We start from the raw sequence: 25,517 nt of genomic DNA on the forward strand, positions 1-25,517 counted from the left end.
TAATAAAGCCACTAGACAATACTAGAAAATAAATTATGCAGATAAATTCAACAAATTATATCTATGAAATAAAATGACTCCTTGAAAAAGATTGTTCAAAACTTCAAGTGCAGTTTTTTACTTTAACAAATAAAGATATAATACCAGAACAGTATAGCGTAATTATACTAAAAGCAGAATGTTTAACTTTTAATCAAATTGCATCATATTTTTTTTTCATTTCCAACACTATTACAATTGTTATTAATTGTTACAATTGTTTATAATTTGTTTTGTGTTGATTTTAAAGCTTGCTGCTGTGGTTTGATCACTCAATTTATGTTAATCACTGACCTTGAGTTCAAGAAAATGTGGTTTTAATGGGTAAATAAATACTTAAAAAAATAAATAAATAAAACTGGCTTAACATAATCTAAGGCATTTAATGTGTATCACTTATTGAATGTTTACAAAAATATTTAAGTCATGAGTATTTAGTAGTTTGTTACTAAATTATTTATTCAACAAATCTTCTTCTGAAGACTAAATAGAAAGCAAAAGAAATTTTTAAGTTCTGAACAATGAGAGCAAACAGAGCAGATTTAAGACTAATCTAATAATGTGACAATCGCAACAAAGACAACTAAATATGATGAAAGCCTTTAAACTTTAATTTAATTATTATTCTGTGCAGGATACTAATGCTATGCTTTAGGTGGTACAAAAATACCACCCTGAAGGAAGATTTTAAAGAATTGTCAGAGTATGTATTCAAAAATAGTTTTACTAGACCAAATCTTTTAACAGAGGAACTACAGTGTAACTGAAGCTACTATATATTAAATTTATTAAACACCATTATGATTCCTGATTAGATGTTATTGAAGTAGATAGGTCCTAATTATTTTTTTTTTTATGTTCTTAATAATAAATCATATATAATTATTTATTATATATATATATATATATATATATATATATATATAAAATAGTATTTAATATATTATCATATATAATATATTTATTTATATATTTTAATAATAAATCATATGAGAAATGGATTTTGGAAAGCAAAAAGGACTTGAAAAGCCCATCTTTTTGGAAAAAGAAACAGAGAAATGTACTTGCAAAACGAAATTGTTAAATTATTTATGTCAGTAACAATGCTATTGCTTTGTAACAGCAAAATATAGTCAATAGAAAATCAAAGCCAAAAATTTATAGACTTTTAAAGCAAAGTGTTGAAGGAGGATACTGAGAATAAGACAAGTTGATAAAAGTTTAAAATAAAGAGGTTTTAGGATAATTGAAAAGAAAAGAAACTTTATAGCAGACACTTGTACAGAGGTAAGTAGATTGGTGGACCATATATTAAAACACTAATTATTATTTTAGTAGTAAAGTAACATCTATACAAGACAATAAATAAAATAGATAAGGAGAAAGCAATATATACTGGCATTAAAAGAAAAAAAAAATAGAACTGTATTAAAACGTTTAAATTCTGTTTATACATATCTCACATAATAATTTTTCTTTTTTAGATAAAACAAAAAATCATTTTTGAAAATTATGAATTGATGCTAACTTACCTTCCTAAGTAAAAAAAAAATCAGTATAACTTATAAACTCAAGATGGATTTAAATAAAGTTCCCACATCAAATGGTTATCTGGCCTGATGCAGATCCCTTGTGCCATACCATCACTAGGTGGCAGTACCATCACTGCTGTGTTAATAAACAGCAGTTCTACTAAAATTTAATTATGTTCACAAAAAAAATGCATTACTTTACCTAATACTAAATTACTGTCGCAGTATACCAAGATAAATGGTATTGTTTTTTTCGTTTATCACTTTATCTTAAAAATAAAGTTAGCCTATAACATGGGTATAACAGTAGTCTCTGGTTGGCCGTGTTGTAGCTGGATGTAGCACATTGTATTATTGTTAAACAATAATACGAGTCATATTGTATTATGTATGGTTTTTAAATTTTCCATACTTATAAAATTTGGATGGGGTCTTTTTATAAAATTTTTATATAAAAAAAAAAAATGACAACAGATAAATAAAATGTAATTTGAAATGACTTCAATCTGAAAGATTAACTGAAATTTTAAAGAAAGTTTTTAGTATTAGCTAAAGATCAGGTTATTCAGTAAGTTAGAAAAATAAAATTTTCACAATTTTATATCTTTAGTTATTAAAGTATTAAAACTGCACACACATATACTCACTGAAACAACACCTTTACAATAAAATTTTTACACAACATGAATCTTGCATAAAACTACATACATGTGCAAGAATAACATTGCCCTTCCCTTAATAAATCGTAACATCAGCTAATCAACATAAAGTCTGATACATACAAACATCAATAACTTAAAAATAATAACTATTAAATATATCACAATAATACTTTTCTACTATAATTTCATTGAACATTATTGATAATAATTATCGTTAAAATTATTAGTTTTTCCTTTAATAATAAGTTATTCTCTAAGGCATTGTTTTTTATATTATCACAATAATATAGCATAGAGTTAATAATCTTAACACATCTACAAACAAACTTTAATAAGTAATAGGTTTTCTATTACAAAAAAACTTTAAAAATCATAATAAAAAAAATACAGTCTTCTTAAATATAAATTATCTTTTAACTTCTGAAAGGGAAAATATATGACTAGAAGACTTAAAAATTTCCTATTTGAATAATGATGATAATATAAATGAAAACAAAACAAATGAAAAATATTTGTGTGTTATAATTATAAAATCAAATTATTTGATTGATCAAATTTACTTCTACTCATCCAGTAAGAGACAGAAACAAAAGCAGTCAAGGAAGAAGAACATCCATTAATAAGAGCATACTTATTTTTGAATGCTATACAAGCGGCTGTGTGCAGGAAATATGTTACACCAGACTACAAAAGTAAAATAATTACTGGAGATAGTATATGGAATAAAATATCACATGCAACCACGTTTATTAGAACAGAAAGGAAAAATTATTTTTATTATACCACAAACCTGGAAATCTGTTAGGTTTGATGTGTTTTCACCTTAATATATAATCTTGTGCATTATATTTACCGGCATAAGCCTTTGAAAAAAAAGTAAAAGTAAAACTTAAGTATATGCTGATTAGTTCATTAAATCAACTGAAGTAAGATAGGTCACATAGCTATGTAAAGTATCAGATGTTTCAAAAAGGACGCAACCCTAAGATTGATTGAGTAAGTAGAAGTCATGCATAGGTAGCTTGTAACAGTTGAAATGTCCTTCTTATGCACTAGTGCTATACAAGTATAAATTCGCCTCTATTGTGTTAATATATTGTTTTCGAAGGATGAATGTGTGTTTATTATTGAGATTTATTGCGCGTATAAATCTTAGAACGAGTGAAAGATGAGTTTTGTTTTAAATTTCCCAATTTTTCAGTTCCTAATAAGTTGACAATATTGCGTTTGATCAATAAATTTTGTGAGACTGCGAGTGTACACGATCAGAAAAGCACAGGTCGACCATCACTGTTCTGGGGGATGTGAAAGAATGTTTGACTTGTTCACCCAGAAAATCGCTCAGAAAGTTATTTTCACAGGCTGAGATTTCACTATTTACAGCTTTCAGGGCTGTTAAAAAATTACAACTATATGCTTATCGCATCTGTGTTGTTCAAGAACTGAAACAAGTAGATCACGGAAAATGTTTTTTACAGTATTGTTGTCGGATTTGTTCTCTTGATGACAACAGTATTGAAATCTTGGATAGCGTTTATTTTAATGAAGAGGCATGGTTTCACCTGGATGGCTACATTAACAGCCAAAACTGCCAAATATGGAGCACTGAAAATCCTCACATGTTTCATGAACGACCTACTACACACGTGTAAAATTGGTGTGTGATCTTTATCTTTTGACAAATATGTGCTTTACTGCAACTTAATCAAAAAGTTTATCGACATGTTAGATTTATACTAATGAGAATGTCTGTTCTAGCAGGATAACACAATATGTCATACTGCTAATGAAACGCTGGATATCTTATGGGAATTTTTTGGCCATTGTTTGATATCAAAAGGGTTGTCGCCCCCAAGATCTCCAGATCTTACATCAGTAAACTTTTTCCTTTGGGAATATTTAAAAAAAGTTATTTTAAAAGACAATTCTCATACACTTGATGAATCGAAGGCTAACATTGAAAGTAAGATTTCAAACACTACTGAGCAAACATTACAAAAAGTGGCTGCAAATGTTATGAAACGTGTATGAACCTGCATTGGGATCACAGGAAATTCTGAACATCTATTGTAAAGTTATTAAAGGTAATTTGAATTTTGTTGTATAAGTATTTTATTAACATTAATATTATTGTAATAAATTTACAATACACATTTGTTTAACATCATCAAACAAAGGGCTTGCATCCTTTTTGAAACACCATTACTATAAATACAGCAAGTACATGGAAAATAAAGAAAACAAAAAAAAATATTCATAACTGTAAATTCCCATTAAAATGGAATTATAAAGGATAAAAAAATGGATAAAATATAATAGAAATTTCAGGTTTGACAATAAGGAATAATTTTATTTAAATCACACATACGAGAAAAAACAGTAACGTTATTGGAAAATGCAAATAGTGTAGGGGAAAGGTAGAAGACAAATTTACCAATCGAATAAGACTTAGAAAGCAATAGGAGGACTGAATAAATATAAGAGTTGAGGTATGTAGAAAGAAAAGTATGTAAGGGAATAACAAATGAAAAAAATTGGTAATCGTAAAGAAATAATAAATATTAAAAGATGTAAAAAAGAATTACTTATACTTGTCTGATTATAAATATATCAGTTTTTAATATTCTAATAGAAGAATATAATAAAATAATTTCTTTAAAAGAAAAAAATTCCAAATAAAGCAGGAGAGCAAAAAATGTAACATCACATTGCTCAAAAATTTTAAGTGGTAAATTATAAACACTAAATAGCAAGTCTTCTATTAATTTATATAAGCCATCATATAAGTGTATAATTCTGTTATCTAGAATAACGCTGTTATTCTATGAATTATCTAAAACCGTGTCCTTCAAGTATGAAGAAATTCATTTATTTTTCTAATTTTATACACAGTATACAAGTATTTTTTTAAATAAAGTTCAAAATAATAAAACTTTTGTATTTAAGTCTGTTCATCTTTTACAGTTTGATATCACATGAGGATTTCTAATGTTTTATTCCCAAGAACTTGTAAAAAGATCGATGGATATACAAAACAAACGATTAGATAATGCAAATTTCATTAAATTCAGTCTATATTTACCCTAGACCCTCATATTTCTTATGCATAAGAAATTAAAAAATTATTTATAAGCAAAATCAAATTTTTTTAAATTAACTGAACACAATAAGGAAAAAAATATTGCTTTTTATTACATTTATAAATTTTGGTTCAACCATTAGACCAAGGTTTTTTTTTTTTAATATCTGAATTTTGATTCTTACTGTTAATGTTTGAAAGGAATTTAGATTCACATGATTTTCTACAGATTTATTTCTATTAATATCTAAAAACAAATTAATAAAAAAATTTAGACAAATGATCAGTATTGATAAATATATATTAACAAATTTGTAAATCAAAAGTTTTCTGGAATTTTATAAAGTCAAATAAAACATTTTACCTGTAATAAAAGAAAAAAATACAATAGTACTTTTTTAAGAGCGCTAAAAATTAGAATATAGAATAAAAAAAATATGATTTAATGTTAACATTAAAATTTAATGACTAAAATTATGGCACACTGTTTTGATATGAAAATTATACAATAAAAAACAACAAAAAATAACTATAAAAAATACTTTTGTAAAAAATTAAACTAAGTATGTGTTATAAAAAAGTACATTAATACACAATAAAAATAATATTAACAAAGCTACTGACAAACAATTTTACATAATAAAGTTGGCACTCATTTATTTATGTACTGGTAATAAAAGTGGTAATGTGTAAGGAAATTAACTTAAATAGCAGTAGTAATAACACAACTGGATTATGTTTAAATTTGTATACAAATATGTACTTCATAAAGATCCTCTCTAACAAGAAAATTCAGGTAAGAATGGGAGTAAAGAACTGAAATAATTGTAAAAGGGAGCAGGTAAAAAAGTTGCAATCACATTACAATCAAAACAAAACAAGCAAAGTATAGTAAAAAGAATTAAGTCCGATGATGTTATGTTATTAGAAAAGAACTCATTATTATATCTAAAATTAAAGCTAACACTGAGGTAAAGAAATTGTTTTAACATTTTAGAAATTAAAAGTTATATAAAAGAAAGGTAAAAAGTAAATTTTGCTACCCACATATTACATGAATAAATAAAGCAAAATTATGCAATAAAATAATAATTACAACTAGCCTAGTTATATTTTTGTAAAAAGTTGATTTAGGATTAAAGGGATGAATCAGTTTTACGTAGAAATGTTAGTAACATTATCTCTTCACATTAGGTGGTGAATAGAAATCAAGTTTCATGGAAAATAAGTTATCAGTCACAATCAAATATTACTCTCATTTCCTTGTAGTAGATAATTTTGTCTTTCAAATTTTTATTACAATAGTTTCAATAGTCTAGTATTAGAATTAAATATAAACTATTCAAATAATACATGTTATTATTAATAACACAAGTTACAATACACTAACCTTTGTGTAACTTCTTGCTACAAAAATATGCACATACAAAAAAAAAATAATATTAACATTATTTTAATGAAATAAAAATGTTTTATAGGTTATTGCCTAAAATAACCAAGCAACATTTGAATTTATAGGACATTTACATCATTTTTTTGAAAATCTAATGGAAACAAGGGGTTGTAAAAGAAACTCAAAAACAGAAAAAAAGAAAGTGTGAATAAAAATCTATCAATCAGAAACGTATATAACAGCAAATTCGTTTTAATTTATATCTATATACTGCATATAGTTGTGAAAGGATAGTAAAAGGCTCCTACCAAAAATGAACAATAACTGAAAAAAAAAAAAACTATAATTTAGAAAAGCCTAACAGATTAAATAAATTAAACAGCTTATAATTTTGGTATTATTATCATTCAAATTATCACCAATGTATGTTAGTTTGAATTGCTGGCATAATGTAAATATTCAAAGAGAATGTGACTAATGTTTATGTAGGAGTTACCTGGCATGCCAAACAGACATTAAAGGAGATGACTTCATGGCAACTATCTTGAATCGACAATTTCCACAAAAAAATTTAGAATTTTAATGTCATGAAGCTTATTTTGGATACTGACCAACAACTTACTCAGGAAACCAGCAGCTGTAACTGGTATGTGTATTGTGTCTGTTGCCTGCAGGTGTGAAAAATAATTTTTTATATTTTTTATTACAATTTTATAAACGAATATGAACAAAATAAACAAATCTTTATGATCTCACAAAAAAAAAACAGAGAAAATCAAGAATGATAAATACTTATGCACAACACCTAAAACCACCCAATCTCACAAGAACTATCTGCTTTTAGAAGTATGCTAAAGAATACCAGAACTTATCTTACAGTTCAAACAAAAAAGAGTTATTAAATTCAATAAAACTGTTGTTATATAAGAAATTTATGATCATACAAATGAATATAATTTAGTACTACCAGGCAAATGGGTAAAGGTTTAGGTAATAAAGAGATATTAGCATCCATGAGACTTCATTATTACTGGCATCCTACAATTGAAAAAAGTCTGAAAAAGAACTACGAAGAACAAATAATAAAGGATATTGTATACTGTATTTCCTGCAACTATGTTAAGGTATTGATTTATTCAAATTTTAAGAATCATATGATTGATGATAAATCCATGCGAGATAAACGATGAAAAACCAATAAGATGGTACAGTTTTGAAATATACTTGAAAAAGTTATACAAAATTTTAAGTCGGTTTTTATACCTGGGCCGCAATTAACTGTTGTTGAGCAATTACTAGTACATAGAAGACGATGCCCATTTCGGCAGAATATAAAATTTAAGCTACGGATATTTGGCATAAAGATTGGGTTGCAGCTGAGGCAAAAAATTCTATGCTTACAGTACTCAAATGTATAATAGAAACAGCCTGATGGAATGCATGAGAAAAATCAAGGTGGAAAAAAAAAGAAAGAAAAATTAAAGGTTTGGTTTCACCACTTTACGGTTCAGGTCAGAGAATAACAACTGATAATTTTTTTAATAGCTGTGAGTTAGGATAATTCTGAATTACTATCAAAGCAAAATACGAGTTTTCTTGAGATAATTATAAAAAATAAACAAGCTATATCAAGTGAGTTAGTAAAAACATTTCAAAGAAAAGAATTTTCTTCAATTTTTGGCATTTCATGACAATCTTACTTCAGTATCCTATGCTCCTATGCTAAAAAAGACTTGACTGCTGTTTTCTTGTCTCGACATTTTGTATAAACTAGCAGGTGAAGAATGTAATTTTAAACCCCAAATTATCATTGATTAAAATGCTATACAGAGTGAACAATAATTAAGACAAATTCTGGTCATGTTTACGAACAAGACGATGGCTGTTGAAACTTTTCTAAAATATAGTTGATGTTAGTTACACATTTATTTTAAGGATGTATTCTTTCCTTGATTGGAATTCAAATAAAAGGAACCTCAGAAGATTATTTTTACTTGCTCTAGGAGAAGCAGAGTTAACAACATATCATTTCCAAAACATGTACTTATTTCCCTTGATGGTACTGGTATTCAAACATCAGTAAATAATCTTCGGAAGGTTCAAGGCATTTCACAAATAAAAAAGAGATCAGTGCTACATTTGTTCTGTTAAAAAGGACAAGAAGACAGCCTGGCAGTATTTAATTGAAAAAATGGGTTTGTAAAGGACATTATCAGAAAAAAATAAAAATACAGTGTCTAAAATTGTTATTTTACAAAAATTTTTTTTAAATATTTGTTTTTATTATTTACAGCTAAGAAGAAACGTAATAAAGTGTTTATTTTGATCATAAAAATGATTATTCTATTAACCAATGTTTATATTAAAACAAAAAGTAAAATGGGTATGTTTTGACCCACCTACTTTAACCTAGGTACCTAAATCCAAGGAATCTCAACGGTTAAATTTGTTTTTTATTATTTTATTTTCATACATTTAAAAATAACTCTAAGTAACATGTTTTATATACTACTATACCTTGTTTTGAATTAGGTGAAAAATTTTTAATTTCATAATTTTCATAAAAATTCAATTTTTAAAAGAGAGTATATCTAAATCCTACTAACTGAATTTATTTGTACTATTTTTGTACTTTTCAATCCCGATTAAATTTCATTTCCTGAAATATATTTTAAATTTCAGTTTTGTTTTTGTTATTATCATAATACATTATACGATACTTTTCTGTATAACAACTTTTTATTTATTTCTTACTGATTCAACCAACTATGCTCTCATTTCCTAAAAACAATAATATTTTACATTAATTAAATATAGTAATTATTATAATTTTCTTCCCCATAAATATAAAAACAACAATACTGTATTAGTTATTCCATTTAACAGATAACATTCTAATTATCTAAAATAAAAGAAAATTGAGATTTTATTTTTTTATTGCTATAAAAAAATAGTTGCATTTTAAAACATAAAAACTAAAAATAATTTAAAAAAAAAAACATAAGAAACAATCTGATAAGTAATATCTAAAATATCATAGACAAAATTGCATTTAACTATTATGCTGGATGAAGTATGTAGTAATAATACCTGTGCACATTTTAAACGCATTTACCATACATCAAATAATACTAAGTAATCAAATAGAAGAAAAGAAAGAAAGTAAATAATGGTAAATATCTTAAATAAAGTTACAAAAACCTGTATTTCAGCTTAAGTCCCAAGTCAAAACAGCTGCATATCAAGTCAAAACCATTTCTGCATAAATGCAATTGTTTTTTAGTATACAAATTATTAGAATAAAGCACAGTTATATTAGTAATAATATAAGACAATAAGACAGGGACCTAACGGATTTCAGACTACTCACACTGTACTTATAGGCTGTAGCTGCCGATTCTTCTAATTCACAGGTATTTATCAATTGATTAGTCCTAGACTTAGCCTAATGAATAAACAATATAATTTAATTAATCCTTATTTAATATACAGCAAAATTAATAACAATCAAACATGATTAGCTAACAAACATGCAAACAATTGATCGTGATTCAATAATATCTATTCATTATGTGGAGTGGCTAAATAAAGTATGTGATAAGATAAAATAAAAAAATATATGTATCTTAAATTAATTCACTGTCAGTAACACAAATGATGAAATTATATTGTTTTCTTCACCTTGCGGGATGTTGCAAGTTAAGGACTATCAGACTGCAGGTTAAGGATACGGTAGTTGTCTGGTAGGTAAAGCCAAGTACCTCAGAGTCTGGTAGGATGATAAAAGATCTTTCCAACCGCATGTTGTCAAGACCGTTGATAAAGCAAGGAGATCTGTGGTGGCCGCCTCCAGATTGATGTGTGAGGGTTGACGGGCAGAGCACGTCCAAAAAAAGAGAATGCTTGTGTCTGTGGGTCTGTAACCCTTTATGCAGTGCCAGTCTGGAGGTGGGCCCTAGGTAAAAAGGTGACAGTGCATAGACTAGCGAGCTTGCAGAGATCGCTTGCTATTGCAGTAGTGTGTGCGTACAGGATGGTCTTGACTGAGGCAATTTTTGTAATCGCAGCAGTGCCACTGCTAGAATTATTAGCGCAAGAGGTGGTGGATAGATCATTTGGAGTCCCAAAGAGTCAGACAAAGAGAAACTTGGTAGTGTTGGGAACAGAGGTGGAATACATCACAAACTGGTGGATGGATGAGGAAGCTCATCCTGCTGTTAAAACCATGGCTGACAAAGTGACATGGCGAGTTGTATGAACTTACACAATTCCTGTCAGCTCATGGCTACTATAATGAATACTTGTATAAAAGAAAGAGAAGGAGGTACCCCGCATATATATACTGCAGAGATAAGGATACAGTGGAACATACAATCTTCTACTGTACCTGATGGTATATTCCTCCCATATGTGAATATTGAGTACATGGGAATATGCGGTGATCGAGCAAATTACTCCCGATAATATCCCATATGCTCCCAATAATTGAGGCCATGCTTTATGGCCTAAGAAATTTGAATTGCATCAGTAGAATGATTAACAATATAATAAAGAAGAAGGCAGACGAGGAAGTGGAGGATAGCTAATCATATTTTGTGAAGGTTGGTAAATTAGAGTAGGGCTGGGCAAGCAGCCCTGTTCAGGAAGGGTGGGATGCTCAGGCATTCTACCTCCATGAGTGAATGAGGACTCCTGGGGAGGTAGGGTGGGTAATAAAAAACCATAATAAACGGGCCAGGTGTTTAATAAAAAACACCTGGCCTAACTAGAGGCCAGGTGTTTTAAAAGACTGAGTTCTGGGTGTTTGGGGTGCTGCTGCTGAGAAAGTTATAGCTGGGCCTGGTATGGCCACTCAACAGTTAGAGGCAATATCACCCCCCCCCCCCCCCACAAGGCTGAGTTATGCAGAAATGTGGGTTTGGCCTTGTGAGAAAATAGTACAAAAAAAGCGCATACGCAGACATTTCCAAATTTTACACCAAAATAACCAATTTACATTGAATATTACATCATTTATTTCACGTTCAAAAATAAAGATTTGCCCTGAAGAATTATTAGAAAAAAATATTATCTTACTATATCAAAAACTTTTTGTTTGGAACTTTTTTTAGTTGCAGAAAATGTTGCTAAAGGGAAATGTCCAGTTTTACATTTAGACCCCTCATATAATAATCGTAATAATATATTATATGTAATATAATATAAAGGGATTTTACACTAAACATAGTGAATAATAACAATTTATTACAACAATTTGCCAATAAAAAATTATATATAAAAATTGGCTAAAAAGAATAACACGAAATCACACAAAGTTGGTAAACAACCTTAAGAAGATTTCAGATCACCCGAAAGTACTTTTTAATGAATCACCTTTAAAAAAATTAATTTTTGTTTACCAAAGAATAATTAATATAAGGCACTTTATTTCTTACATAAAGATAATGTTTAAAAAATAGATATAAAAAAATTAAATAAGAAATTTCATATGTTACATACATAATTCATTTACAGATAAAAAAGCTCAGCTCCATCACTTGGGTAAACTACAAATACAGCTTTATCTACATCAACATCTTTTACTATCTGATCGTAATACATAGTTTTCAAATGTAACTTTATATTAGCAATATTAGCATAAGTTGTTAATGCAACAACACAGCCTCCCCACCTGAAAATAGAATAAGATATGACAATCAACAACTAACCACAATATATATATAAATTGAAACCTGCACTTAGAAAGTAAGGATGATTGGAAAAAAAATTATTTGGTACTTTCTTCAAGGTAATTTCTTTCGTTTTTTGTCACAATTAAAATTAAAAAAATTATCATACTGTTTTACTATTTTTTTATTACAGCAATTATATTTTGTTGGTTTTGACAGTCATTACATGACAGTCTTTTCTGTCTAACCTGATTATGATGGTTGTCTAAAATGGTTGCCAACTAAAAGAATTTTTAGGCCATATTAGAGTAGATGGTAAAAGCTTGAATTCATCCCAGCCAAATTTTTCAAACAGGGCTTATGTTTTTGCAGCCAAGAATTAAGAAAAAACAACTGATTCAACACAATATACCATACTGTTTTGTTTTTTATTTATTAGATGAAAGAACTGGTTATATTAAAAACTGTCGGCAAGATATCCACATGCAAGATGCCTTACTGGTCCCAGAATATGTTTATCATTATTTCTTGCCTACCGATGATTGACTGGTAGTTTTGAAGGAATTACTGAATGATGCAACTTTATTAATTGGTGTTAAAATGACTGATCCATCATACAAAGTTTTATGACAAATTTGTTCCATTCCTGGCAAAAATACAATTAAGAATTCATTCCCTTTTTGGTTATATTGATTAAGAAAAATTAAGAATGCTCCCAACTATGTTTTCTTATCTTCTTCAGGAAGTGATCAAGGAACCTACCAAGGAAAACAATTTTTTGTATCAAAGATGTTCACTGAAATTTCTTTAGTCTTCTAGATCAAATGATCTTGATCATAAAACATAAAGACCTAAATATGATGGATAATTTTTTTACACTTCATTCATTCATCATACTCGCATCTTGTTTCCTATTAATTTCTACTAAGTGAAAAAATAACTTTTGTATCTAATATTTCCCTTATGTTGTATAATAATATTTAAAAACCACGATTGGGTTAAAGTAACTCATTCTCAATATTTTAAGTCATCAAAAGTTTAAAAAATATAAAACATAAAATAGTAATATTTTTTTATATTACTCTGTTTTACTTTTGAATTAAAAAACAGAAACATTGTTTTTAACTTTTAATAAATCTATTTTAATTAATTATTATTTACTTGCCTTTTTGTAAAAAATATTTATCAGTGAATTGTTTATATTTTTAATACTATAATTAAAATTGGTTTAGAGGAGGGCTTTATTTAAATAATAATAATATAATGATTCTTGGCACCAAAAAAAAGGAGAATAAAGGATTTAAGTAAAAGAACACCGAGTGCTTTGAAGTATAGTACAATACAGAATACAAATACAGAGATTAAGGATTAAAAATTAATATTTAGAAAGAATATTAAAAATATTTTACACATTTATATGGAAAATCAGAAAGATAATCACATATAGAAAGTACAGATATAAGTAGAATGACAGGATGATTATTTTCAGAAAGAACATCAGAAATGTGAAAAAAATTGATAAAAATCTAATTTGATATTGATTAAGAGAAATATTGCCTGGTTACAAATGATTTAGATGGAATAGTTTGACGGAGAAAGAAGAATAAAAAGGAGAGAAGACCACAGAATTTGGAAAAAATCAAGGTTATATGAAGATGCTAGTAAATTATTAGCCATTATCCAGAGTACAGAGTTACTATGTATATGAAAACCTGTCCTTTGTTACTATCTAATACTTTTTGTTATGCCTGCAGATAAATTATCTACTGAATTTCTTATATAATAAAAAGCTTCCTCATTAACCTATACTTATCGATCATAATATTCAAAAAGATTGCAATGAATTTACTATAAAGCCCTACAAAATCTAATTTAAAAGAAAAATATCCTATCTGTTTGGTGAATTAATCAACTAATCAACTAGGCTTGGGTTGAATTCCTGGCGAGGATTGTTTGGAGTTTCTTCCATGAATTATTTCATTATCACATGCTCCTTGATAACTTCTTGATTTAGAAACAAAAAAAAAAAAATAGATTTTTAACTTAATTTTTAATTGAAATTTTTTTATCAAATAAAAAAAGTCTGTAATTAGCAGAGATTGTGCAATTTCAACAATCTACTTGGGAACTTATATAACAGCCTTTCTGAATTTCAAAATAATTTTATCCAGTGATTCCCAAACTGTGTGCCACAGCATCCGAGGGAGCCATGGCCTCTTCACAGGGGTGCCGCAAAATATTGAAAAAGTTTCATGATTAATTGAACCCAGACATTTATCATTATTAATTTAATGTTAATAAAGTAAAGAAGTAATGAAGATACATGAGTTTTATTTATTTTTATCTCTTACTTACAAATAGTTATACTGTTACTTAGGGTTGGGCGTTATGGAAAAATTTTAATTGAAAAAGGGCGCCACAATTCAAAAAAGGTTGGGAACCACTGATTTTATCTATAGTTCTCTATCATAACATAAAACGGTTACCCCCAACGTAAATCTCTTCCTGGGAGAAGTAACTGTTTTTGTTCATCTAATCCTATTTCTCTTGGGATAAACCTATCTTATCCAAGTATACATAAGGGGCATGCATTAGGTCATGGCGGGAAGTCTAAATTGGAAGTTTTAGTGGTTCAGAGAGTTTTAAGTTTACTTTAAGTTTTCAGTTCAAAGGGAAACGTGATTGAAATAATTGACTTATGGTCAAAGTTGATTTTTAAAAAAAATATATTTTCATAATCACTGTGTGAAAATTTGTTTTGAAATGTCTGATAAATGTTAATGTAATAATTATCATTTATTTATTGCAATTTTTTTAAATGGAAAAAATTAACATTTGTTCATATATAAATTCCTCAGTAAGTTATCTACTAATGATAACTATAATAATTACGATGGATATCTTGTTTAAGACTTAATAAACTTTTGTAAACTTTTTTTCAGCTCTTTCTTGGTTTTCAGTAATTTATTTTTATTAGGTTGATGGAAATACGGTGAAATATAAGTTTTCTTTCTCTAACAATAGAATAAAATCTGTTGTTATAGAGTACTGAACCTTGTTTTTTAAAAATATTTTAATAAAACAATTTTAGTAAAAGATAAAAGTCATAATTTTTTATCAAACATTTCTTCTACATGTTTTATAATTTTTGAAGTAGATGTAAATTTTCCTTAGAGAATTCTGCAAATACTGATAAGTAATTTCTTAATTATGTACATACATGAAAAGCAATTTATTTTAACATAAATTTGAGCTCTTGGAAGCAAATAATTTATCATTCTGGTAAAGGTAGCCTCCCACTCTTCCTAGTAAGGAACTGAAGAAAATTTGATAGCTAGCTATAAGAAACTGTGACAACAAGCAAGAAGACCTCTTCCTGACGAAATAATGAGGACTCTCTTATCAATGGATAACTTAGTACTGCGAGTTTTATAATACAGCTTTTTATAACTGTTCATTAGTACCTGTATCATTGCATTGAGATTGTCCCTTTCCTTTAGGTAATCTTTTTTCCTTATCCCTTTCTCTAGGGTAATGTGTAGTTTGACAGAGGTTGTTCCATCAAACTTACATCAGAAAGTTTGAATTAACTTGCAGATAGGAATCAGATGCCTATCAAAAATCTATATCCTACCGCAGAACTGAAATACAGGGTGATTCAAAGAAACGGAAAATTTTGAAAGTTGTGTTGGTAGCCGTGGGCGATTGGCACCACTTGTAATAAGTGGCGCCAGCCTCTCTAACCTAACCTGCCATTTAGTTGTAATGGATTCTTGGAGTGGTGCGCAACGTGAATTTGCTATCAAAGTGTTTTACAAAAACAATGACAGTGTGGAGGGAGCGCGTAGAGAATTTCGCTGTCATTTTAATCTGGGAAGGCACGACCGTGTTCCATCAGTACGTGCAATTAAAACATGGATATCTAATTTTGAGGAAACTGGTTCGGCAATGAAAAAGAAACCTCCAGGCCGTGAGCAGATTTACAGTGGTTTGAATGAAGGAAACGCTTATATCAATGAGAGGTAATTCTTCCCAGCCTTCATGGGCACAATTTTGCAAGAACACATCAAATTTTTTATAGTAATACAGAATTATAAAATAAGCTCTTTCTAGTCTTTAATTTGATACTAGAATGCTGTCTAGAAAATAAATACTTTGGTGTAATTCTTTATATACAGATAATTATTATATGGATCTTGTTATACTGGATCTGATAATGTTTACGTAACATTTGTTTTATGTTTAGCTATTTGCGATTGTTTTATTTAGTTTAGTCAGTACATTATTTAAACTTTATTTAGTTATTTTGAAATGGTTACAATGAATTTTGATCTTTATCATCATATAAATCAGTGATGTAGAGAAAATGATGGTAGCAGAAGAAAGTTGCTAACTACTGTTGCTTGTTAAAGATATAATGTGAAGAACAATTGTAATGAAACTGGGTTATTTTTCAAATTATGGCATCAAATTTTTGACTGAATTTTCGTAATACATGTGTTGGATAATATTCTAATCTATTTACCGTCTTTGCTTATATTCTTCCAAAGATCATTACATTATTTTAAAATACTGTAATTTAATTTTATTTACAATTTCTAGTAGGTAAATTGATTAAACTACATCAGACCATGTCACTGAGAAGTGAGGATCTGTTTTACAATGAATAATAAAGTCCCTAAATATCCCACCCTTCTCTCAAAATCATCTCCACAAAGTGCATGAAGTAACCTTGGCTGATATTACTTAACTTCAGAACTTTTATAAACTTGTACATTATTTCCAACCTAATGGAAGCCTTTCTGCTGAATGTTTGAGAGCTCTTTACTAGTGTCTTCAAAACCAGTTGTGTTTTAAGTAAAACTAGTTTTAGGCCTATCTGACTGTGCAGCATCTCTTAACATTTCTGTTTTTTCAAATTTAATATTTAACTTAATTCAAATTTTCAGTGATATAAATTTTTATGTATAAAAAGGTGGTGGAAAATTAGGAAATCTAGTATGGAATTAATGATGTAGTCATCAGTACATCGAACTGTAAAAACTCATTCTTGTTTTGTACTTATGACTATACAAAATTACTTTTCTTACTCGTTTGTGTTTTTGTAATTTGAAAAAAGCGACTTAGAATTCAATCAAATTAAATAAACATTTGGGTCGTACCACATGATTATTTAGAGTATATGTTATGGACCAGTTATTTTTTGTGTTCTACATTCGTGGCATATCTGTTATACTGACCGTGTCACATCATCTCATACGATATAAGATGCTTTTTCCATGTATGATACCATTATTTCCAACTAAACATTCTAGTTAACAAAAGCCCCAATTTATATAATATGTAATTTTAACTCTACAATGAAGTAAAGCACTTAAACATTGTTATTCTCACTATAGATACAACAGTGAATCTAAGAACAACTGAACAGTAATTATATTACATAATTACTACACCAACCGTAAAATCAAAATTTCCCACCAGTTACACAATTTAAATCAGCAGGAGAAGTTGATTCTGACTGTATATGAGTATGAATATAAATAATATATATAAGAGATGATTGTTTTTAAAATTCACCCTCTAGGAATTAAAGTAAATGTAAAGGCAGTAAAATAATGAATAAAACCACAAAGGATAACAAAACATTTACAACTGAGTGCATCCTTCATATTTGCTACAAGTTGAATTATCTAGAATAATCCTCATTCTTCAGTTATTCAATTTTGTAATTAAAAAACTGTAAGTCTTTTTTTAGAAAATTCTTTCATTGGTACATGTACAGTACCGTGATAATTCTGAGAATTCAAGCTAGACTGTATCAGAGAGAACAAGTGTAATTACTAAACTTTTAATATTTTTAGTGAAATGAAATTATTTTTTATTGGTGAGAAATTTAGCGAGAGAAGTTATTGTATATCAATTTTTTTAATATTTAAAAAAATAAACAATTTTGGAACCAGTTTTATTTAATTTTTTATTCATAAGAAGTTTTTTCTTTATCTTCACTAGTAAAATGTGTCCTGAAATTCTTTTTGTTTCTTTATAAGATACTCTGTACATTTATAAGAATGAATAACCATATTAACATGTGATGAAAGCTGGCAACTCAGTTTCTTCAGCAAATAGTATTCACTAAACAAAAATAGGTCTTGTTTCTTTATTATTTAATATCATTTAATTTTCCAAATTAATGAATTCTTTTTATGATGTACTGTTTTTTGTGTTGATTACATATTAAAACTAATTTTTTAGTCAAAATTTATATTTGTATTATGAAAGTGTGCTAAAATACTTAAAATTACACAGTTATCTTTAAACATTAAATACTGGAGGTGATACAATTCCACTGGGCAGACCAGTGTAAAGTGAAAAGAAGTCTCTTTAAAAAAACTTTAGAAACGATCATAATTCTGCAGATATTTTAAGGTATTTTATGGGTTTAAAATGTTTTAATTAAAACCAAAATAAAAGACATAATACTTTTTCTACAGATAAACACAATTTTATAGTAAAATTTTATACATCTATTATAGTAGAAAGGCAAACGCTAACATCTGTCACAAATAAATACATACCTGATATAACAGAACTTACACGAAAATGTTTGTACTCTTAAGGTTTTAGAATATCTCCTGTGCAATAAAACAATGAAAAATACAAATATATTTGTAAATAAATAATAAAATTAAATTAAAAAATTATTAATACCAAATCTCACTCAAACAGCATAACTCACCCTGCGCCAGTCACTCTTGCACCATAAGCACCACTCAATGTAAATACGGAAACTAATTTATCAACATCAGGATGGCTGCATTCATATAAATATTGTAAACTGAAATGGCTTTTTTGTAATATTCTTCCCAAATCCTTCAGACTTTGTCCACCAACGCACCAGTTCCTCCAAGTATACACTCGTTCTGCTTCTATAAACAAGTAAAAAATGAAAAATGTTTAAAGCCAATTAAAATTTTTAACAGTTTCTGGCAGTGTACACTGATGAATAATAGATAAAATATGGTTTTTTCAAGATTTATCTGAAATAAAAAATAAAATAAATAAAATATTCGAAAATTCAGAAATATAGATTTTTTTACTTGCTAAAAATCTGATCAATAGGATTTTATATATTAAATATGTCAACTGCTTCAAAATTTGTCAATCTATTTTTGAATAAATCTTGTGTTGATTTGTATTTTCATCTATATAATTTAAAAATCAAACAAATAATATCACAAAAAATTCTTCTTAATTACATATGTAGTTATTTTTTTAAAAATAAGGCTGGAAAAAAATTAGAAATAAACAAGAACATTCAATAATTTAAGACACAAGTAACTGTTGCGGCATAACAGTTGTTAAGAGGGTTATGATACTTTCAGAACATTAACTTGGTAACCCTGTGATGACATTTGATCAGCTATTTGAGTAAAACTGTTTTGTATAAATATAACCTCAAAATTTCATTTTATGATGGCAAATCCTCTTGAAGTTTGCAAATCAGTTTAACACCTTGCAGCAATTGAAAATGAAAACCAGTCAACATTTACTCTCGTATGACCAAACAATAGGAAAAAAGTTGCATGAACTGCAGAAATGGATAGAAAAATTTAAAGCTGGTCGAACTTTAGAGACTGATGAGTATCATTCTGAATATCCAACTGAAGTATCAACTCTTTAAAACTTGCATAGACTCTCATCTGACCAACAGATTACAGTTCAGATTACAGCTAAAAATTATAAACAAGTATTGGTACAGTTCATAACGTTACTACCAACAAGTTCAACTACCATAAATAAAGGCAAGAAGAATTCTAAGAGAGTTGACAAATCACAATCAGCAGACAAGATTTTGCATGTACATTGAGCTGAAATAACTGTATCAACAGGAAAATGATTTCTTTTTCACAGTATTCTAAACTCTGACGAGATATGGATTCACCACTACAAACCAGAATCAAAAAGACAAAACATGCAGTGGAATCACACAAGTTCATCTGTAAAGAAAAAATCCTGAACCTGACATCAGCAGGGAAAATCATGATGAAAATATTTTGGGATGCAAAAGGCCCAATTTTTGTTGATTTTCTAAAAGATCTGTGGACAATAAACATTGCATACTGTTGATGTACTTATCTGCAAAATGAACCCAGCAGAATTAGAAAAAATACCCTGTATCATTCTGGTTCACCACAGTGCCCAGCCACATTGCTCAGGTAACTTGAGTAACCATCAAAAAATTGCATTGAGAAGTACCTCACCGCCCACCTGTATAGTCCTGACTCTGCCCAATGGGATTTCCACTTGTTGATCCATTCAAGGAGGTGCTATTTGGTAAGAAGTATAATGGTAATAATGACATCAAAGAAAATGTGATAAATTGGCTCTAAAATCAAGACAAAGAGATCTTTTTACAGCTGGCACAAATAAGTTGATTCAGAGATAGGACAACTGTATTAATGTTGCTAGAGATTTTGTAGAAAAGTGACAAATTGTTATACTGATTAAATAAACAGTTTCAGCTCCAAAGAAAAAAAAAATATATACAAGGGATCTTTCTAAAGTAAAGACCGCTGGGAAATTTCGCTCCTTAAGGTTTAGCAAACCTGTGTTGTTCATGGACATGCTAGTAATGTACACACTGCATTGTTGTCCGTAAGTTGTCGCACTGTAGTATCTTTGATTACATGTGAGTTATTATATTATAAAATGAATAGGAAAATTGATGTTGCCGCCAACTATGAAATACGTGGAGTCATATGTTTTTTAAACCATCAAAATGTTAAGCTGGTTGAAATTCATAGGCAGTTGGTTGCTGTGTATGGTGATAATGTAATGAATGAAAGAAACATCTGAAAATGGTGTGAAAGGTTTAGAAATAACAAAATTAATGTGCATGATGAAGAAAGTTCGCAGTGGTCCTCTATAATCATGGAAGTTAAAACGCGTCAATGACGAAATCAAAAAAGATCGTCGCTCAATGATTTCTGACCTGGCCCTTCCTTTTCCTGATGTTTCAAGAGCTGTTATTAGTTCCATTGTTCATGACCATTTAGGCTTCATAAAGAGTTTTGCACATTGGGTGCTGCAATCTTAACAGAACATCACAAACAGTTCGAACGGGATTTGCTTTGGAATTTTTGATGCGCTACACAGAAAAAGGTGATGAGATCGATCCTTAATTCAATAGTTGCCGGCGAAGAAACATGGATTTCGTATTACACGCCACAGAGAAAACGGCAGTCAAATGAATGGCATCATCCTCAATCACCAACCAGACCACAAAGGTCAAGCCACAGCCATTTGGATGTAAACTGATGGCCACAGTCTTTTGGGATCAGTTTGGCATACTGCTGATTGATTTCACACCATGTGGAATGATTATAAATGAAGAGGCCTACTGTGATACTCTACGTAAGTTATGGCGGGTTATGGAGAGAGGGAGAGGGAGAGGGAGAGGGAGAGGGAGTGAGAGAGAGAGGGGGGGAGAGAGAGAGAGAGAGATCAAACCCAAAGAAAATCTTTCAAATTTTTAAAACTTTTTGTTCTCACTGATTTTTATTTATTTGATGATTTTTGAAATCTGAAGTATACTATCAAAAAGTAGAGTATTAGTTTTTTTTTTTTATTCGTCTCTAAGCCTATTGGTTGCAAAGTTAAAGTAGCTTGAATATAATAATTTTTTATCATAAAATATAGGTCCCTTTAATTTTTTGTACTAGTGTAGTAGGTATTAATTTTAATTTGAAATATCAGGAAAACATAATTTTTGCTTCTTTTTCTAATCAGTCATTGCCTTCCTAGACCACCTGATTCCCCCCAATTTTCTGTGGCCCTTCTATTGCACCCCCCCCCCTCCCTGCCTATAACTTATTACAAGCAAGCAATGTAATGGTTTTTTCCTTTACAGCTTTGAAAGTAAATAAGGTAAGGATTGTTATTTCTCCCTCCAGATTTCCCTATTCTTTAAAAATATGTCTATGGATCAGGCCAGGAAGTCTACACCAGAACATTGTTGATGATAACTGTAATCATGTTGAATTGTATTGGTACTGTTCAATTTTAAAGAATCTGTAAAATAAAAATGCAGAGAAATGAAAAATGTAGAGATGCAGAAAAATTGGGAAAATGTGTCAGATAAATGTTAAGAGATGAATATGATTAGGCACATAATTTTACACATTGTGAAAAATGGTGATAATGCATGGTAATAGATAATATTACCAAGCACATACATGTTACAACTTAAAAAAGAACAAGAAAGTGTTTTCAGAAAGCTTAAAAATCGAAGTGAAAATGGTCTTCTTCTGGTAGTTTATTAAAAAATAATGCATCTATCAGCCAATCTCTTCAGTCAGACCACTTTTAGTTGAAATAGCATTCTTTTACTTTTAGAGTTGAAAATAAGACAATACTTGATAAGGCTGATAAAAAACACATTGTGAAGGTGTTGAAAATACTAGATATTATAAACTGAAACTTTCAATATGTCGGCAAGAGGTTTACATCATGCAATGTCAATGGTCCTGAATACTAAATTCTGAGTGATTATAAGCTATAAAAGCTAAATAAAAAGATTATTAATCTGCTTCCAAAATAAGAAGGCTATCTGGATCCAGTACTATCTAAAGGCTTATGAACAACTGTCTATTATGGAACAACAGGAAGAGTATAATTCTACTACAATTATATGCTTAAGATATATAAATTAATTATCAATCTTAACAGAAATATAGATTAAACATTTTATTAGGAAGATAAAGTAAAAAAAATTAAATTAAATTAAAAATTCTATCATTATTGTTTTGTCAAATTTTATTAAATGCACTTTTTCCAATTTTTTTAAATTCTATAACTTTTACTGAAATAAATTTTATTCTTCGGACTTCTTGTAATGTTTTGTAATTACATCATACATTAATTATTTTGTATATGAATTATAATTTGTTTTACTTTTTAGATGCACTATGAACAAATTAGGATGAAAAAACTATCCAATAGATAAAAAATGAATGTTACAATTATTTTACTACCTGGGTATAAACAACCTGGTAGAAATTAATACCAGTATTCAGTGTCTTACTATATCTCATTTTTCTACTCTGATTTCCTTTGCCAATCATGATTGTAATCCTTCCCAAATCAGCAGTATTAGAAACAAAGTCTGACATTTTACTAGATTTAAGACCGAATTATCTTATTTAATAAAATGTGTAAACCTTCTTCTTATCTTGTTATGAGTTAGAGAATTGTCTCTTTTTGTCAAATCATTTTTTAACAGACACGCTAGTGATCTTAGAAAATATTTACTCTTAAAAATAAACACAAACCTGAAAATACATGTTTTGCTCGATGTTTAAGTTTAAACTCTCTGACATTATATGTATTTGGAGTTAATGAAATTTCATTTAATTCTTCTTCTGTAACTTCTAATATTTCACATATCTGAAACAAGTATTTAACTTAATCTTATTTTACAATTATTGAAACATTTAGTTTTAAAAAATAAAAAATTTTTCTTCAAGGAATAATCATTTATAAATACAATGTACCTGGTAACTGTACACTTAATAAATCAAAGTTAAGATATGAATCCTATTTTGATACAACATTATGTCCTTGTTAAGTTGAATTATTCATTAAATCACAAAATAAGGTAAGTAACCGACTCATTATTAATCAGTCAATAGAAATATAGTATAATTTTGGGTGTTGAATACAACCATTTTGATTTCATTCTTCTTGTGTTTGTGTTTATTTATGTTCACTTTGGTATACTCATTAATACATATACATTTTCCCATTCCCAGTTGACGTTTGTTTACAGTTTTTATGTGCTATTTGTTTTTATTCAGACAGCAAAAAATAGACTTCTTTCTTCAAAGTTTCCTAATTCACCACTCCTTGATCAACTTAGTGTTTTTTTAGTTGTGCTTCTATGTTGGAGAACCATTTAAAGAGATTACTGTCGCCCATGATATTAACCTTAGTGGTAAGCCGTGAGCATTACTGAAAAACATGCAGCATATAACTGATTCTGCAATGTACAGTCCTCCAGACGTATAGTATTGGACCAAAAGAAAAATATTGGTTCTGCTACTGCACATAAATCAGTATTGAAATAATCCAATACTTTACTTGATAAAGTGAACAGAATCTAACAATTAAAAGTTAGCAATAAGCACTATTTTTAGTCTTGTTAATCTAAGATCAGATACGATTAATTCAGCACTGCAACATACAACAACATTATGAAGATTATTAAAAAAAAACTATTCATACAAATATCAAAAGATTTCAGCATAAGGATTAGATAATCAGTTTTTCTATAAAATTACAAGAACTGATGCAAAAGTTATGAACGTTAATACAATCAATTTTAATTATACTTCCCACAGATGTAAAAAGTTAGACGGTTAAAAATACAGAAATTTTGAAATAAACAGGAAAAGATTGTAGTTTATGGCAAACTCATGTATAAAAAGGAACAAGGTTGAAGGATCATGTACTAAACTGAGATACATTAATTTGGTAACATAAGCCTTCAGGGTAACAATGACATAAGAAGGCAGAAAACAAAAATTAACTGATGGTAGACATAGCATTCACATTAACGTGTAAAATGTGGATGACTCACCATATAAATCAATTGACTGCTCTACTGTTAGATGAATAACTTATGTTGTGAAACTACAATGAGATAATGCTAAAATATCAGGGTGACACTCAGTTGCTCACTTCCTGGGATGCAATGTGGGACAGACATTTTGGCAAATTGTCTGTAATGATATAGGAAAGTCAAAACAGCAATACAGTCTTTATAAATTGCATTTATCAATAGTTATTTTATACATTGTAATTGAAAGACATTAATCTGTGATTTCATTTTATTGATTTAATTAGACTTCTGTTTAATTAAACATTCAGTACTGGCTATGAAAGCAACAATCTGTAAAAATTATGGTAAACTGTATACATAATTATTCAATTTTTCATACTTATAATTTTTCTGTTTTTCTAGTATTGCAATTTCAGTACTCTAACTTTGTTAAAAGCGTAAATAAAAAAAAAAAGTAATATTTAAATGCATTTAAGAATATAGTTTTATATATATATATATTGCTAGTTTAATTCTTGATA

At 28.6% G+C, this 25,517-nt stretch overlaps 1 protein-coding gene across 4 annotated transcripts in view; it reads right to left on the reverse strand.

Moving 5' to 3' along the window:
• The window catches only part of LOC142329461 (N-acetylgalactosamine kinase-like), a 241,443-nt gene that overhangs the window by 179,674 nt on the left and 36,252 nt on the right, over positions 1–25,517 (reverse strand). The window contains exons 7-11 of one of the 4 annotated variants that reach the window (XR_012757513.1): positions 23,708–23,822; positions 19,114–19,303; positions 12,205–12,376; positions 7,202–9,486; positions 5,525–5,676 (exon numbers count right to left, since the gene is read on the reverse strand). Coding sequence is in view for 2 of the 4 variants with exons in the window: in XM_075374115.1 (XP_075230230.1) it covers positions 12,214–12,376; positions 19,114–19,303; positions 23,708–23,822 (468 nt within the window). In the remaining 2 variants the exon portion in view is untranslated. Of the gene's footprint in view, positions 1–5,524; positions 5,677–6,880; positions 9,487–12,204; positions 12,377–19,113; positions 19,304–23,707; positions 23,823–25,517 lie in introns of those variants that run through there. The other 3 variants (XM_075374115.1, XM_075374114.1, XR_012757514.1) reach the window with 3 other exon arrangements.

The sequence above is a fragment of the Lycorma delicatula genome, chromosome 8 (assembly GCF_047948215.1).
Source record: "Lycorma delicatula isolate Av1 chromosome 8, ASM4794821v1, whole genome shotgun sequence".
NCBI classification, from domain to species: Eukaryota; Metazoa; Arthropoda; class Insecta; order Hemiptera; family Fulgoridae; genus Lycorma; species Lycorma delicatula.